Source organism: Lasioglossum baleicum, unplaced genomic scaffold (assembly GCF_051020765.1).
Source record: "Lasioglossum baleicum unplaced genomic scaffold, iyLasBale1 scaffold1380, whole genome shotgun sequence".
Lineage (NCBI taxonomy): Eukaryota > Metazoa > Arthropoda > Insecta > Hymenoptera > Halictidae > Lasioglossum > Lasioglossum baleicum.
In genome coordinates, this window is record NW_027470439.1 from 1 (window position 1) to 15,182 (window position 15,182).

General features: G+C 46.0%; 1 protein-coding gene across 1 annotated transcript; it reads right to left on the minus strand.

The window, feature by feature from the left end:
* Positions 1-1,061: 1,061 nt before the first annotated feature.
* Positions 1,062-11,915, minus strand: LOC143220648 (G protein-activated inward rectifier potassium channel 3-like). The gene is given in 6 exon segments (XM_076446263.1): positions 1,062-2,051; positions 2,053-2,179; positions 3,294-3,356; positions 3,712-3,735; positions 11,277-11,529; positions 11,882-11,915. Coding segments are annotated over 6 exon segments (1,491 nt in total).
* Positions 11,916-15,182: the final 3,267 nt, after the last annotated feature.

The following is a 15,182-nucleotide window of genomic DNA, read 5'->3' on the forward strand; positions in this document are numbered from 1 at the left end:
GCAGGACACGACGGAATTAGGACAACACGAAAGACAGACACAAGCGCGAGACGGACAGATCAGCATCTCCCACCGAACGTCTGAAACCTATCAGCCCCGGAAAATTCGTAGAAAATTCCTTGACTCTTCATAGCCGGTTCACGTTTTCCTTAGTCTATTCTATTTGGTTTCACTTAAATTAGATCATCTTCTCTACGGTTATGCCTAAGATCACGAGAATCTGTCTCGGTTTCCTCTGTTTCTTCCCCTGTTTGCTTCCTCCTGGTTCTATTTTCCTATTCGATCGCTCGAAACAGGGGCACGTTTCGTGTCGGTAGAATCGTTTAGACTGCCGAGCTCTCGTCGATCCATGGAATGTCAATGTGAAGTTTCGGTGATCCGTGGGAAGAGTGTCCTTGAGAGGCAAGGAACTCCGGGGCATCCGGTTGGTTGGTGCTCAAGATCACAGGCGCGGATTTCGGCTCGCTAGGAATTTTCCGCAGGCTTCCATCTACGGTATATACCAGCACCAACAGGGTCAGAGAGACATGAACGAAACCCGTTCACAGAGTCGTGAAACACATGCAAAGCGAAACGAAGCGTTGGAAGCGCACGAGGCTAAGCGGAGAGCACGATCAAGCGAGCATGAGGCAGGCGGGTGGATGATATCGATTAGTTTGATTCGCGTGTGCATCCCAATTAGCGCACGTGGTCGGCCTTGTTGTATCGTTAGTCGTTGTTTTGTAACGTGTTATTGCCTGATGCCGCACTACTAGACGCATGACGGAAATTTTTAATTACACCGGACATTCCGCTCTAGTAAAAGTTGGACAATTCGAGCTCCGCGACACGAATACGGTGTCGAGCTCGTGGCAATCCGAAAACAGGGGTGAGCAGTTTGCCTCGACATAGGTCCGAAACGATTCTGACCCAGATGGAACGGAAAGGTTCTCGATTTTACGCAGGATTTAGAGCAAACACCAACGATAAACCGATCGACCGATTCACCCCTGGATCCGAGTTCAACCGTTTCTTCTATCGTTTAGTTCCATCAGACGCATCTCGGTAGACTAACATGGAAACTAGGTTCTATTCAATGCCAACAATCCATTCACCGTTTCGATAATCCCAAGACACTTACCGTTCCCATGACGAAGTTCTTCCTGCACCTTGTAAAACTCAGCGAGTTCCCTGCCCGAGCACAGAGGTGTTCCCACCTGCGCGGTGCTGTTGAACAAGGAATAGTCCACTTCGTAACCCTGTCTCTCCTTCGAGTACATGACCATCGGCTCGAACCTATGGCCCCAGAGAATTTCCTGCGGCAGGTAGCTGGATCTAGCCTGAGTAGTTTGCCCGGTAGATTCTATGGTACCCTCGAGGATGGCCACGATCTCGAACCTCTCAGTCAGCATATCCTCCGCAGACATATTGTAAAACGGAGACTCCGCGTTGATCTTGTGAACGATGGTAGTCGGCCAGATGAAAAAGAGGTTCCCGTTCTGACCGTCGGTACCCACGGCCAATTCCTGTTGATTCTGCGACAACACTTCGCCTTCCTTGGTAGTTCTGGACCTTATCAACTGCGCTCGTATCGCAGCTCCGATAATGTGGCTTTTCCTCATATCACCGACCCTAAACATCAAACAGAGCTCGCCGTCTCTCTGACAGATCACGGCGTTCCTCGAGAAGAGCAACGTTTGAGTTCTCTGTTTGGGCCTGCTCATCTTGGCGAACACTATGCCCACCATGAACGCCTGGATCATCACACCGACGATGCTCTGGATGCACATGACGAAGATCGCCTCGGGACACTCCTCGGTGGTCCCACGGCTGCCATAACCGATCGTGTGCTGCGTCTCGATACTGAAGAGGAAGCAACTGGTGAAGGAGAAGATGTTGTTGATGCAGGGCGTCCAATTGTTCTCGATCTGATACGGCGGCAGGTGATGTTCTTCGAAGTCACCGTGGCTGAAGGCGATCAGCCACCAGATCACCGCGAAACCCAGCCAGGAGAGCACGAAGCTCAGGCTGAAGCAGAGCAACATCCAGCGCCATTGCGTGTCCACCAGGGTCCGTGAAGATGTCACGAAGGAAACGTAGGGAACGTCTGGAGATCCGGGACTGGAGGACGTTGCAGTCGCCGTTCTTCAACACGGCTCGCCGACGTAGCTTTCGCGTAGGCCATGCTCTGTACCGGCTCCTGCAAATTACAATACCCCTTTCAGAGAGAATAATTATCTCACGGATAGACTAAATTTTAGGAATTCGCCTCGCATGTCTCGAGGTCTTTTAGATTTTTCTCGCCAACAGTCGTTCCTTTCGGCGGTCGTTGCTTTTAATGAATTATTACAGCGGTCATTTGACACGATAAACGATCGTGACGGTGGCCATTTGTTAAGGTGATTGTACTCTTTATGAGGATGGACACGTTTTTGATTAAGAAATTTGATCTTGCGCATTACGACTAACCTGTTGTCGTACTTAGGAATAACAGTCTGGTATTTCGATGGAACCCGACAGATATTACGACTAATCTCGAGCAGTCGATCGTTCATTGATTTTGCTCGATTTTTTGCGGTAAACACTTGGCGCAATCGCGATCGTCGATTTGGAATTTTCGCGAGGAAACGACGATTACGTTTTCGTGCTGATTGCTTAACAATGACATCGTCTTCCACGCTATTCGGCCACGGACAACGTAAAATCCATACATTTGCATAGAATCTCAAGCGGTTTAATCACGTTTCCACGCGATAGTACGAGCGATGCAATATTTTTAACTCGCGTAACAACGGAGGGAATAAATTATATCTTGGAACACAAGTCGGAGACGTGAGATGCGCTACGAAATTGTCACCAAGGCCTCGTACACTTTTGTACACGCGTCGTAACATATTCTCCGCGGAGAACTCGGATTTGAATAACAAATTTCGTAGATCGCATTGTTCCTCCCGTGTCAATCTATCGCCACCTGACCGTTGGTTCTCCTTATTCCCCACGAATCGGACTCGTTATGATAAATCCTAACCAAGATTTCCTCGCCGCGCTTCCCAACGATTCGCGAATCGCGATTTTTACGACGCATTTTGCCAGATGTATTCTACTCGTTGCACACATTCACTGGGACACATTGTCAGACTCGCGTTTTTACTACGTTAAGCGGATGAACGCCTGTAAGCGTCGAGATGACGGTGGATGGAAAATTTTATCTCCGAGTTCATCTCTAGCGTACTCTGTATGGTCGACGGGACGAGTTCGCGTGAAACGCTCGAATCTTCGTTTTTCCTTTTTAACGCGTCGAGAGGAATACTCACGATGGATCTCTTCGCATTTTACGTCATCGTTCTTGAACCTTTCCATGACAAAGATTCGATCGCCTCGAAATTCACCAATTATCTCTCCACAAGCGGACGACGCACGTTTGATCGCGATCGCGACACATCTATAGAACTCACTCCGAAATTTCCACGACGATTTCCGCTCCGTTAGCGAACGTCCGTGTTCTCCGTAGCCACTGTCGACGTTTTCGCCAGCGAAAATGATTCTAACGATTCCGAGGGGCTCGAGTCGTTATTTTATCGTCCAACACTGTTGCCACTTGCTTCTAGTGCTCCTGCCAATCTACTCGAAACACGTTGAAGAGCGGATCCAACGTGCTTCTTAATCAGTCAGCGATAACTCGAACGAACTGCGATGCTTGCACGATTCGCGGCGCGAAGTCTGCGGACCTGCTGGGCGATTTCACCGTTCACCGATCTGGAAACGCACGAAAACCACACGGAAATCGGTGGAAAGGCGGCACACAGCTGCTGGAATATCGTCGCGAGCAGTTCGATGATCCGTCTGAGACCTTCGTGCTCGCCACCCTTTCATATGGCCAAAAGGAAGTCGCCATTTTGACTCCGTACGATAACCGAGCAACTGTTATCTACCAATTTATTTATTGCCACGCGTAAATCAATCGGTGATTCGCTGACACACGGTGAACCCTGGGATGTCGTTCGTCTCATCGTCGATCAACCTCGAGGATCGATCGTTGTTTCGCGCGGAAATACTCGAATTCACTATCAAATCTTCGATTCCGAGTCTACTCGTAGGAGATTTCGTTCACGTCTCACCACTCAGTGTCACGGTATTAGATCATAGCGAACGCGATATTACGCGACCTCGAGTATTTCGTCGAGATATCGGACGATCTAAGTCCTGTTGTTATCAGGAACCGATGATAAGGACAGTTGACCATAAAAACGATTTCTATAATCCTAGGCTAGACTGAGAAGCGATAGTTTTTTACCATGAATAATCGCTATACCCCGATTATCTGTAGTGGACCTTGAGGATGATCTCGAAGGCTGTTCGCACTCCTCTGTCGAAAAATCCGACAAACAAGCTGCCGCTGAATTAACACCTACGACACGGGAGAACTTTGTTCGCGAGGACCGAGAATATCTGCGAATTTATTCGATGTTTTCGCGATTGTTTCGTCGTTATTGTTCAGTCGAATAATTAAGCGGCAAGGGTGACCAGATGAGACGCAATCTCTGGTCGAATCAACCTGTCAATCGTAAATAACGGAGCAGAGGCGGAATTGGATCCGTAAGAGAACGATGTTATTAATTCTCGAGACGTTAATGAATAGCTAATCCCGTGTATCCACTTATTAACGAGGAAACAACTGCGTAGCTGGAGAATTCTAGGCTTGATACAGAAATTCGCAGCCGAGTGACGTTTTACCTGCTTCTGAAAGACGTGTTCGGGCTCTTGGGCACTTTGACTATGACAGGCATGTTCTGGGTCAAAACTGGCAACAGATTTTGCTTCTCGTCCCTGTCAGGCGAGGATGACTTCACGCTCGAAATTGGATCTTTCGGAACGTCTCCGTTCATTTTTGCCTGCAACTTCGCTTCTCCTTTTGACACACTCGCGCGACTCGCTTATCGAAGGATAGTCTCGGGTTCAAGGATGACTTTGCGCGATCTTCTTCATGTTTTATTCGAAACTCGTCAGGCTTTCGGCTTCTTCGTAGAATTTTTAGTCGGCTCGTCTTCGGTTTATCGCGAGCAGCCGTCGGTAACGGTGTCAGCGAGAGATATTAAACGATGCGCTTCAATGCGACCGCGATTTCTCGTTCCTTATCGTGCAGGAAGGATCAGTGCTCGAAGGATTTTTTCCCCGAACGAGCAAACATCTCTCTATGTGCCACGATCTTAAGATTCCCCGCGCGATCGTAGATAACAATTGCGCGACTTATCGATACGAGGAGGAATTCCTATTTTTCTTGTCAGTGCGTTTCCAACGAACCGCGAGCCGATAGAGGCGAGCAACAGAAATTGCTAGTTTCTTTCTCGTTTTGCACGGTTCCCCAGAGATTCGACGCTCTTATGAATCTTCTTATCTCTTACGTTGGATGATGATAATAGTCGAAGGATTAATTCTCGGCTCGTTGTAACCGCGAAACGTGGAAATTTATCGGGGAAACGCAATTACTTCTTGTCCATTAATTATAGTTGAGCCTTTCACTCATCGACGTGTTTCAGCTACTTAGTCCGGTAATCATAGGCTGTAAAGACTTTATCTCTCGCTTGGTCGACTTCTTTTTTCTATCCGTCCTCGGCAACAGTGAACACAGCCGAGCGTAGCCACTACGAATCACTTTTGTCTTCGATTTTGGTTGCTCGTTTGGTAAAAATCGACAGATCCATCCATCAATTTTCCTCTCGCATTATCCAGTCGCGGTTCTATCGAGCCAGACTTTTCTTAAGCCACCTCTAAGCCTCGGAGATCGGCCGTTCGCGAGATTTATTCGAGAATTTCTTTCCAGTTCCAGTCTCATTTTACTCCATTTTGTCGTCGAGACGACGGAAGATTGACGGTTCCGGCGGAAACCGACGTAAAACCCGACTAACCGTGTTGCTTGGGTGGATAGGTGTCGTGTTTGATGGTGGAGGATCTACTGATGTTCGAGCAATGATGTAGGACGTCTTATACGAGCCAATACCTGGCCAGCGGTCTCCACTTATCAGCTACTAACAATAACGTTTGCTCTTTTCATTTGCGAGAAAATGGTCTGATTACGTCACGCGGAATGTTTCCCCTGACAGCTAGATTCCCCTTGTTTTCCTTGATCCACGGTATCGAGACTTTTCATCGATTTCGAATTTTGATCATTCGTTTCATTCGCTCGAATCTTCTTCGTGTCAATCGCCACTGTTCACCGCAGAAAATACAGAAGAATCTTAACTTCCGTGGTTATCAGAGACTCGGTTGTCCAGCAACCGATCCCAAAGACTACTCGAATCACAGCCCTGGAACTCAGTCTTGGAACTGGAACCTCGTGCACGCCCGAGCACCTTCTTATAACCTCCAAACATCGGTTGGCGATTCGCAAAAGTGACGTTAGATACCGAGCTATCTCTCCTTGCCGCGCAAAAGCACAGTCAGATATTGAGCTGCCGTCGAGGCAGCGAGAAATCTCGGAAAACAACGTTCGCGCGATACACTGTTCACGACGTCTCTCTCTCAATTAGCATTATCTGCTTGCCATTTATAGCACGGTGCACTCTGTTCACCGATAACGTTTTCGAGGACCGTGTCATTGCGCGTCGAGGTATCAGCACGCACAAACGAGATTTGCGATGTTCCACTGACTTCGTTTGACTGACTGAAAGTCCGGGGGCATGTCTTATCAACGGGCAGCCATCTCCTTATCTGCATCGGTCTTGGTGAACCTCTGCGAAATCGCTGATCGCACGTAAACGCGCGCGTATCGCTGCGCGACGAAACAGGATCCTCTGCGTGGTAATGACAACATTTCCGTCAGCCATCGAACGCCGAATATCGGCAATCGTCGATTTCGTGTAATCGATGTTTGCGCGAAAACCGAAGACTCGCGGACGAGTGCCGGAGGTCAGAAGTTACCAAAGATTCCTTTCTAACGCAACGTTTCGAGTTAATTAAAGTCCAGCGGAATGTTTCAGCGAGAGTGATAGGAAGAGGTGGCGCAGAAACCAGAGACTTACGAGTGAAGTTTATGTCCCGTGATATGGAATCAACGTGTGTCGCGAATTTGCATACATTATCGCGGATTTGCTTTCTCGAAACTGTACAGCTTTGTGTGTTTGCCAACGGTATTAAATGGGACTCAGATTTATCTTGAAATCTGATCGACTTATCTCTTTGAGAAGTCTCTGTCGCTGATTTATCAGCTTGGAAAACCTTGTTCCGCGACCGTGTCCTATGTATACTCGGAAAGATATTTTGAAACGTTGTAAAGGCGAAGTTCAAGTGGAATTCGAGTGGAATTCTTATCCGATTTCTGATGCTATCTTCTTTGGTATCAGTGACGAATGTTATATTCGTAATTAAATTATCGTCTCTTTTGTCGTTCAATGGATTAGTTCGTATGTAAATTGGAGCTTCCAGGAAAACGTTTGGCGCTTGTCGAGGAAAGAAATTCGAGCCGGAAGGGCTCGATCAACACCGATAACGTTGAATCGCATTAGCTGTTAGTAATTTATTCGGTGCGCATTATAATGGCGCTATCCCATAGCAGGAGAGGTCGTATCGTTTGTAGGCGTCAATTGAGAACGGTACTAATTCTAGAGAACGACAGCTCGAAAGCACGGTCTCACGTGCGTTTCTACGACCGTACCAGCGAAATATCCTTACCGATCGTACATAGCTGACCTAAAAATATCGCGTATACGTCCTTTCTGTCTTGCAGGAAATAAAAATTCCCCTGTCACCCGTTCTCCCCGTTCCAATTAACAGACACGCGTTCGCGCGGAAATTTCGACAAAAACCTCGCTGCGCGGACCTAAACGAACGGTGAAAAATATTTGTTAAGCTCCTAGAACATCCCAGAGACGATTAATTACATGCAAATCGAGTCTCCGAACAGGTTCTACCGATCACAAGGAAAATCTCGTTTTATCCGACAGTCGGCACCATCGTAGTTGATTAATCGTACACAACGTAGCGCGAGACAGTCCCGACTATTCATCAACATACAACTTTATAAACCGAGAAAAATAAGAAACAAGTTCCACGAATAGACAGGATCTAGAAATTTTTCGAAAATTATTCGCCTTATCTCCGAGACAAGGCTGCTCGACGAAGACACGTCGCGAAAATAACGATTCTCCGGTATCGGAATCGCTTAATGAGAATAATAACACGTATTCTACCTCTTTGAACAAAACCAACCAGCTGTCTCGTTTGTCGCGACGTTTGCCCGATCGAGAAGCCACGAGTCTCGTCCTTCTTCCGATACAGACGTTCTTCCTTTCCCAATTCGACATCACCAGCTGGCCACTTCCGGTCCCAGCCACTCACTTTTCACGGTGTTCTCGACACGCGGATTAAAAACGGCGCATTAATAACATCGGGAGTAAGCACACTGTGGGCCGAGCTCTCATTGCGAGCTGTCCAACCGTGCCCGTCGTCGGCTTCGATAACGAGCTTTTAATTAAACTAACGAGATCGGATGAGCCACGAGCTTCGGCCGCACGAAGATTTTCCTATTTTCGAGCAGGCTCTCTCGATTCTGCGGGATTTTTCGAAAATCCTCCACCCTTGTTCGAGCATCTGTTGACTCTGAAAAACGTTCGTGCGCCAGTTTCGCGACGAAAGTGAATTGCTTTTCGAGAGGCCCTTAATTAGGCTAACGAGACCGGTCGAACAACGACGTGTATCTGTGTCGATGAAATTGACGACTTTTAGGAACAATGCCTATGCCGAGGTTGAACGTTTCAAGAATTTCTCTCGACACTGGAACCGCAGCTTTTTCGACGGTGCTTTTAATCGATGGCAAATAGAGGGAATTTTGAGGTCAAGGGAATAGGAACTATTTTTTTTTCAAAATCCGAAGAATTCTAGGTGATCCGTCGTGACACAGATATGGTGATTTTTTAACCTAGTTTCTTATCGGCGAGATGTAAAGTAAATTTGTCAAATATTTAGAGAATCCTCGTTGACCTATTTTAACATCGGAACCGAGGCTTTTAAAGTGAATTTCTAATTTGCAGAGAGAAGAATAAATTTCAAGGTAAAGAAGAGTAGAAACTTTTTATAACTTTAATTCTTTAAACTCGTATATGTTGATTTATTTCCAGTGAACTTTCCCAACAGCGTAGAATTCAAGTATTCCGAAGCTAATACACGTTGACTGGCTCGACCACAGCGTATCCGTTGCACGTTTAATCCCCGGAGATAAATACAGCAGATTAGTCGAGCAGGTAATAATTGGATTACTAGTTTGTGTCAGTCCAATACACGTATTCTCTCGCCTTAGGTAATACTCGCCTCTCCGCACCTGCTTATTATCTTTTAGTAGGATTAATAGAGACGCATACGAATAAAATAATAATCCTCAAAGTCTTCGACGCAACGATATCGTACACGGAGTAAATATTGCACGGTATACTTGAATCTTTTGAAATCGCGAATTCGTTTAACTTCAATTCGATTCTTCGCGGTTATTAAAATTTTAAGACTCGAAGCATTCCGTAAAGTAGCAGAATCTTCGGGGAAATCGCGAATTAATTTGAATTTAATTGCGTTCTTTACGATTATTAGATTTCCAAGAGTCGCAGAATTTCGCAAAGCGGCAGAACGTTCGCGAAAATATGGAATTAGTTGAAATTTCATTCGATTCTTCGTGGCTATGAAGTTTCAAAGAGACGTAACATTCGGTGAGACGGCAGAATGTTGGCGAATATCGCGAAGATCCACGGCCTGGGTCGTCTTTCGTTCAGGAAACGGGAAATCCGATACACTGCGAGAAATCGTTACGAGTTTCCGCGATTATCTCTGGTTCCGCGATCACAGATTAATTCGCCACCGGTGACCTTTCGAGTAACAGAAGGTGGACCGGTGTGCTCGTTAACATTCTCTATCGTCGCTGAATTAATAGCGTAGCAAGCAATTTCTCAAGCTCAATAATAACCAGATACCGGGTTCTAATACCAACCGGTACGTCTTATCATTATTCTAATTAGCGAAAGAAAACGCCATTCGACCGGTAGATTTTCTCTGACGTGATCTTGGCACAGAATCTGCGTTCTATGGAAAGAACGGCGAAAAAATGAAAATTCCAGCGAAACGATGGAAAGAAATTCTCCGGGGATACGAATATATAACCATACGCGATGCAATATGGAATTCTTTCTCTAGACACGCCTAATCTTCAGCGTAACTCGCTAAAATTTATCGACGTCCTGCCGTTTTCTACGTCTGGCAGCGTATAATTTCGAGCCATTTTTCATTAACATTCCACGCGAATCGAGACACGAACACGAGTAAATTAACCATCAAGGCCAGACGTCTTTTCTTCGCGAATTTTTGCAATACTCCCGTGTGTAACGCGTTTCCAGCTTCCTGATAAATGGCTACGACGTCTTCCAGATAGGTGAATTAGTGGCAGGAGGGTAAACAGTGCGGTGTAAACTCAGCGGGTACGGACGTCGTTAGTCAGCCTCGCAATGCCACGAGAAATATATTGCATCCCGTTTACGTTAATAGAGCTCTGGCTCGATAAATTGTATCTGCTCGATGATAGGCGGCTAGCAAATATAACACCGCAAATAACGCGGTATAATAATCGCGGGGATACCTTTAATGATCTACCGTTCCTGTTGCTGCAATTGTAACTGCAATTGTCGCTGACTGATCGCTGATCGTAGGAAAAACTCGCACAGATAGCTCGCGAAAGACGAGGAGTAACTTTCGTCCGAATTACCCGGCCTCTGCATCTTCGCCAAACTCGTCGATGAATTAGGAGATCGGGTTACCTACTTTTCTCGAATTATCAGAGGATCACGCGACGAAACGTTTAACCATCCGAGTGATCGATATTTTCCCGGTATTTTTGTCCGGCTATTTAAAGTAGGGTACACAGAATCTGGCGCCAGAAGACGACGAGAATGAGTTGGTCAAACAAAACGTAACGACGCTGAGCTGAGAGCGATCTCACGGTGATACCCTGCCTTAGGAACCGGCCACGTGATTCGCCAACCGCCGGTGTTTTGTTCGGTAATAAGTCCCGCGATTATGCTTGCTTTTCTGCCACCGATACGTTAGCTCCTTTGCATGCAAAGTAGACATTTCCGGTTTTACATGGCTGAGTGAAAATGAAATCGTCTTTGACCAAAGATCCAAGGCCCCCTGGAAGCTTCTAGCGACCAGTGTCTTGGAATTTCTTTTGAATTATCTCCCAACGATTATCCTTGATTTTAATAACCCGTGTTTATCGTAAGATAAGTTGGTTCAGATAAATGGAATGAAAGAGTAAGACTCACCTGGTAGAATCTTGCCGACCGACACCACCGATGCTGCTGCTCTGGGTGCTGACCCTGACCAGGGTGACGTACCTAGGCAGACTGGACAAGGTTCCCGTGTTCCTCTGTCCCAGTAAGGGTGAGTCGGCTGTGTTAGGGTTCTCCGGGAGTGGTTGGTGGCTCTGTACCTCGGTATCCTTCTCTTCTTCCTCCTCGATGGTACCTGGCAGGCGAAAGAGCTTCTGTGGCTCTTCCATGCCACTCGATTTGCTCGCTTCACGTGTACGAATGAACCTCCATTGAGAATATCAAACTCATCCTCCTACTCGTTTGCCTTTCTTTCCCTTTTTTTTCTCTATCTCCCTCTTTCTCTCAGTCCCTTTCTTTTATTTTTTTTTTTTATCTTCGCTCACCGATCCCTCGCTCTCTCTTTCTCTTTCGAATTCTCCTTGGAACTCGAACGAATTCGCCTCTCGCCGCTTGTCCTCTCTCGTTCCACCTCCTTCCCTTCTAATTTCGTCCCTTTGTTTGGTAATCGGCTTGGAATCACGAACGGCGACGCGTTTTTTCGTTCCGTAACCAGGATGAATGAAGTCGCTGGAAGTGACCACGCGACGATGACTCACGGCCGTTGAAGAGCAAAGTTCTGTTTTCTGCCATCGTTTCTTCGTTTCCTCTCACTTTCCTCCGGCATTCACACCGCCCTTCCGTTCGCGGAATCCCACCATTCCTCGTCCCTACGACCGACAATCGATGTCACAGTTAGTCAACTCGTTTTGCGCTATTTCTTTTTTATCTTTCTCTCTTTATTTTTTTTCTCCCGCTTTTTTCGTTTTACGACTGTTCGAGTGTATGGAGAGGAGAAGCGATGTGGAGGGGTGAAGAGGATGCCGATGAATTTGCGTCACGTTGACGGAAAGGTTCCGGAGATTGGGACGGTGACGCGATCGTTGTTTCCGGTTTCGATGGAATTTTAAGGAATTATCGAGCTTTCGCCGTCTTTGAGAATTAACCGTCGCTAATACGTCATTACAGCCGCTTCTGAATAAAAAAAAAAAGGAAAGGAAAGACACGTCGAGATTATCTTTCTTCACGCGAAATGTGTCGCTTCTCAAGACGAATCGTTCGAGTCGCTTGACTGACTTATTAACGATTTCCACGGGAAAAAACGGCGGAACGACTGATTTAAAAGTATTTCTTCGTGTTCTCTCGCGAGGTCAGTTTTTCCATTTTCTTTTTTATCACTGGATACGAGGAACGCGCGTAGAAGAGCGAGGAGAAGCGAGGATTCCCGCGATTCTCGCCGACGGCGTCAGACTTGAGGAAAAAACCGAGATAACGTCGGCGACGGGAAACGGATGGAACGCGATGAGAAAAACGACGCTGGTCTGGTTAGGCCATCGATGAGCCATTACATAATCGTCTGGCAGATTTTTAGCGATTAAACCGAGTCGTAATCTCTGAATCATCGCGCCTGTCGTAACGCTCGGAACTGAATTTTCGCCGGAGATTAAAGAAAATACGCGGGATGATCGTTTCGTTGGAAACCTCGTTTCCTCTTACTCATCTTTTTTTTTCTTCCTTTCGAGTCTCATCAATTACTTTACCTTATCGAACGGAACGATCTCGGTCCTTATCATGGCCGAGAATAATATTATAATCGCGTCGTGACAAAACACCTAACAGCAGATATCTCGACAGACGCAACGATAATTGCGAGTACTGTACAAATAACGCGTATCTGGCTCAGTGACATAAATTAAGCGTAAATTATACTCTTCCCACTTTCGTGAATCACCGAATTTCCCTCGCGAACGCGTTCTTGTCGCGTGTTCGATCCGTCCGCGGAAATTTCGACGAAATCGGAAGAGGCGACGAATATTATTTCATTTCCTTCTCTTTTTTTTTCGTAGATGAAACGTTGGCAAAGGGAACCGTTACACGACGCGAAAGAAGTGAAAGTTCAGACCGTTATTCGAATCGAGGGAAGATGAACGCGTCGCCTGCTCGTTATTCTTTTTCGTCCCGACAAGTTTACGCGAGCGCCACGCGATTAATCGCGTACGTAATTTCCTTGTTTACCACTTTCCCGTTGTTTTCCTCGTCCACTCGTCCGGTAGTTTCTCCGCGGGAACCGACGGGTTCGAAAGTCGAGTTTCTCTCCTCGCGTTCTCCAACGCGTCCCGGCGCGAAATTTCGAGAGAGATCGCGAGTTTCGTTTTCGAATCGAAAGCGAAAACGAAAGCAAAACGGCCCGAAGACGAAAGGAACGGGCATGAATCGATGAGAAAATCTCGCTAGATCCAACTAGGAGAACCGCGAAGCAACTCCGATGTTCCGCGAAACGAAAAAAATGGAGACGGTGTAAACGTCGCGAACTCGAAGATGAAATCTCGAATGTCGGTTTCGAGGATAACAACGGGAGACGAAGTATCGCAAGGTGTTTCGGTCTCTCACAGAATTGCAGACTGGTCTGGTTTTCCCGCGCTTTCCAGCTGGAGCAGCGCACGTAAGCGCGTCGCACTCGCAACTGTTTCAGATTCTCGGCCGTTGCACGAGATCGTGCCAACGGATGCCATGGCGTTTACCTCTTATGGCGGGGATAATGCAGACACGGTGCCACATACGCGCGGACACGCGTTACCGCCTGGCACGTGTGCGAAACGCGCCGATTATTCGCGAATTTCGCCGGATGCGAGCCACCAGAGCCCCTCCGCTCGTTCAAATTTTTCGCTCGTACGAGGCGTCCAGCCGCGCCGCGACGTCTGCAATTTATCGCACCGTTCGTGCACAGATAAGAACGAATTTCTATCGGTTACTATTTTCACAAGCTTGCACGGAAATTCGGCAAACGGATAATGCGGCAAATGGAAAGATTCCGATTTTCTGATTCGCCATTTTCCCGGGACTCCTTATCCTGCAATCTTCTTTATTTAATTGATAATCTATTTAGTTTACGTTCTCTATCGTTGTACAAATTTAAAAAAAACGGTTAGAACAAAACAAATATCGCGAATTCAATGGTCAATACTGTCTGTTGATGCGTTAATTAAAAATTTTGCATTCGACGTCCTCATTTTTGTCACTTGATAATTTCTCCCATGATTTGTCTGTGATTCTTTCTTTGACTTTTTACGTATGCTACTTTTTAGCGAAGCTTCTGTTTTTTATTGCCTCAATGATCGATTAATAATTCTACATGTAACATTTTTAATTTTTATCTCCCTTCCCGTTTCGCTGCTTTTATATTATATAGCCTGTTTCATCAGATTCGTGGAACGATTACAATGGCGAATTTATAATTTAAAACTCGACGATCCTAGCTATGGCTTATTTTTATCTCTTCTTCTTGTTTACCATCATCTATTATCTACGATCGATTGTAAATAACATCCAACTCTTTCGTTAATCAATCATTCGACTGATTCCGTAAAAACAAGACATTAATTTTCAATAAATTTAGCCTCAATCTTATAGTTAAAACAAAAAGAAAGATTAATTATCCGATCCGGACCTTCGTGATCCTCCAACGTGAATTACCCAAAAGGCACTTCTTCTAGTCTCGAAAATATCCTTTCTACCAAACTTCCTTTCGAGTCTCGAGAGTTTGTTAACAAACAACTGCACCCAAACATCTTGTACTCATCGAGAATCCAGGGCATCTTCTACCCTCGCTTTTTAATAGCCTTTTTCAAATGCTAGAACTATCATAGAAGTTAAAATGTTTCAGACATTTTATTTTCCTCGACTGCTAAAGACACGAAGCTTCTTTTGCTAAGAATTGTACCGACTTCTGTTCAAATCGCGATTGTGTACTCTCTTTCGTTTTCTTTAGATCATATTAATCGATATCAAATGCGAGTACTATACTCGACACTAAAATTACCAAAAGGGTCAAAATGACTATTTTCACGTATATTATTTTTA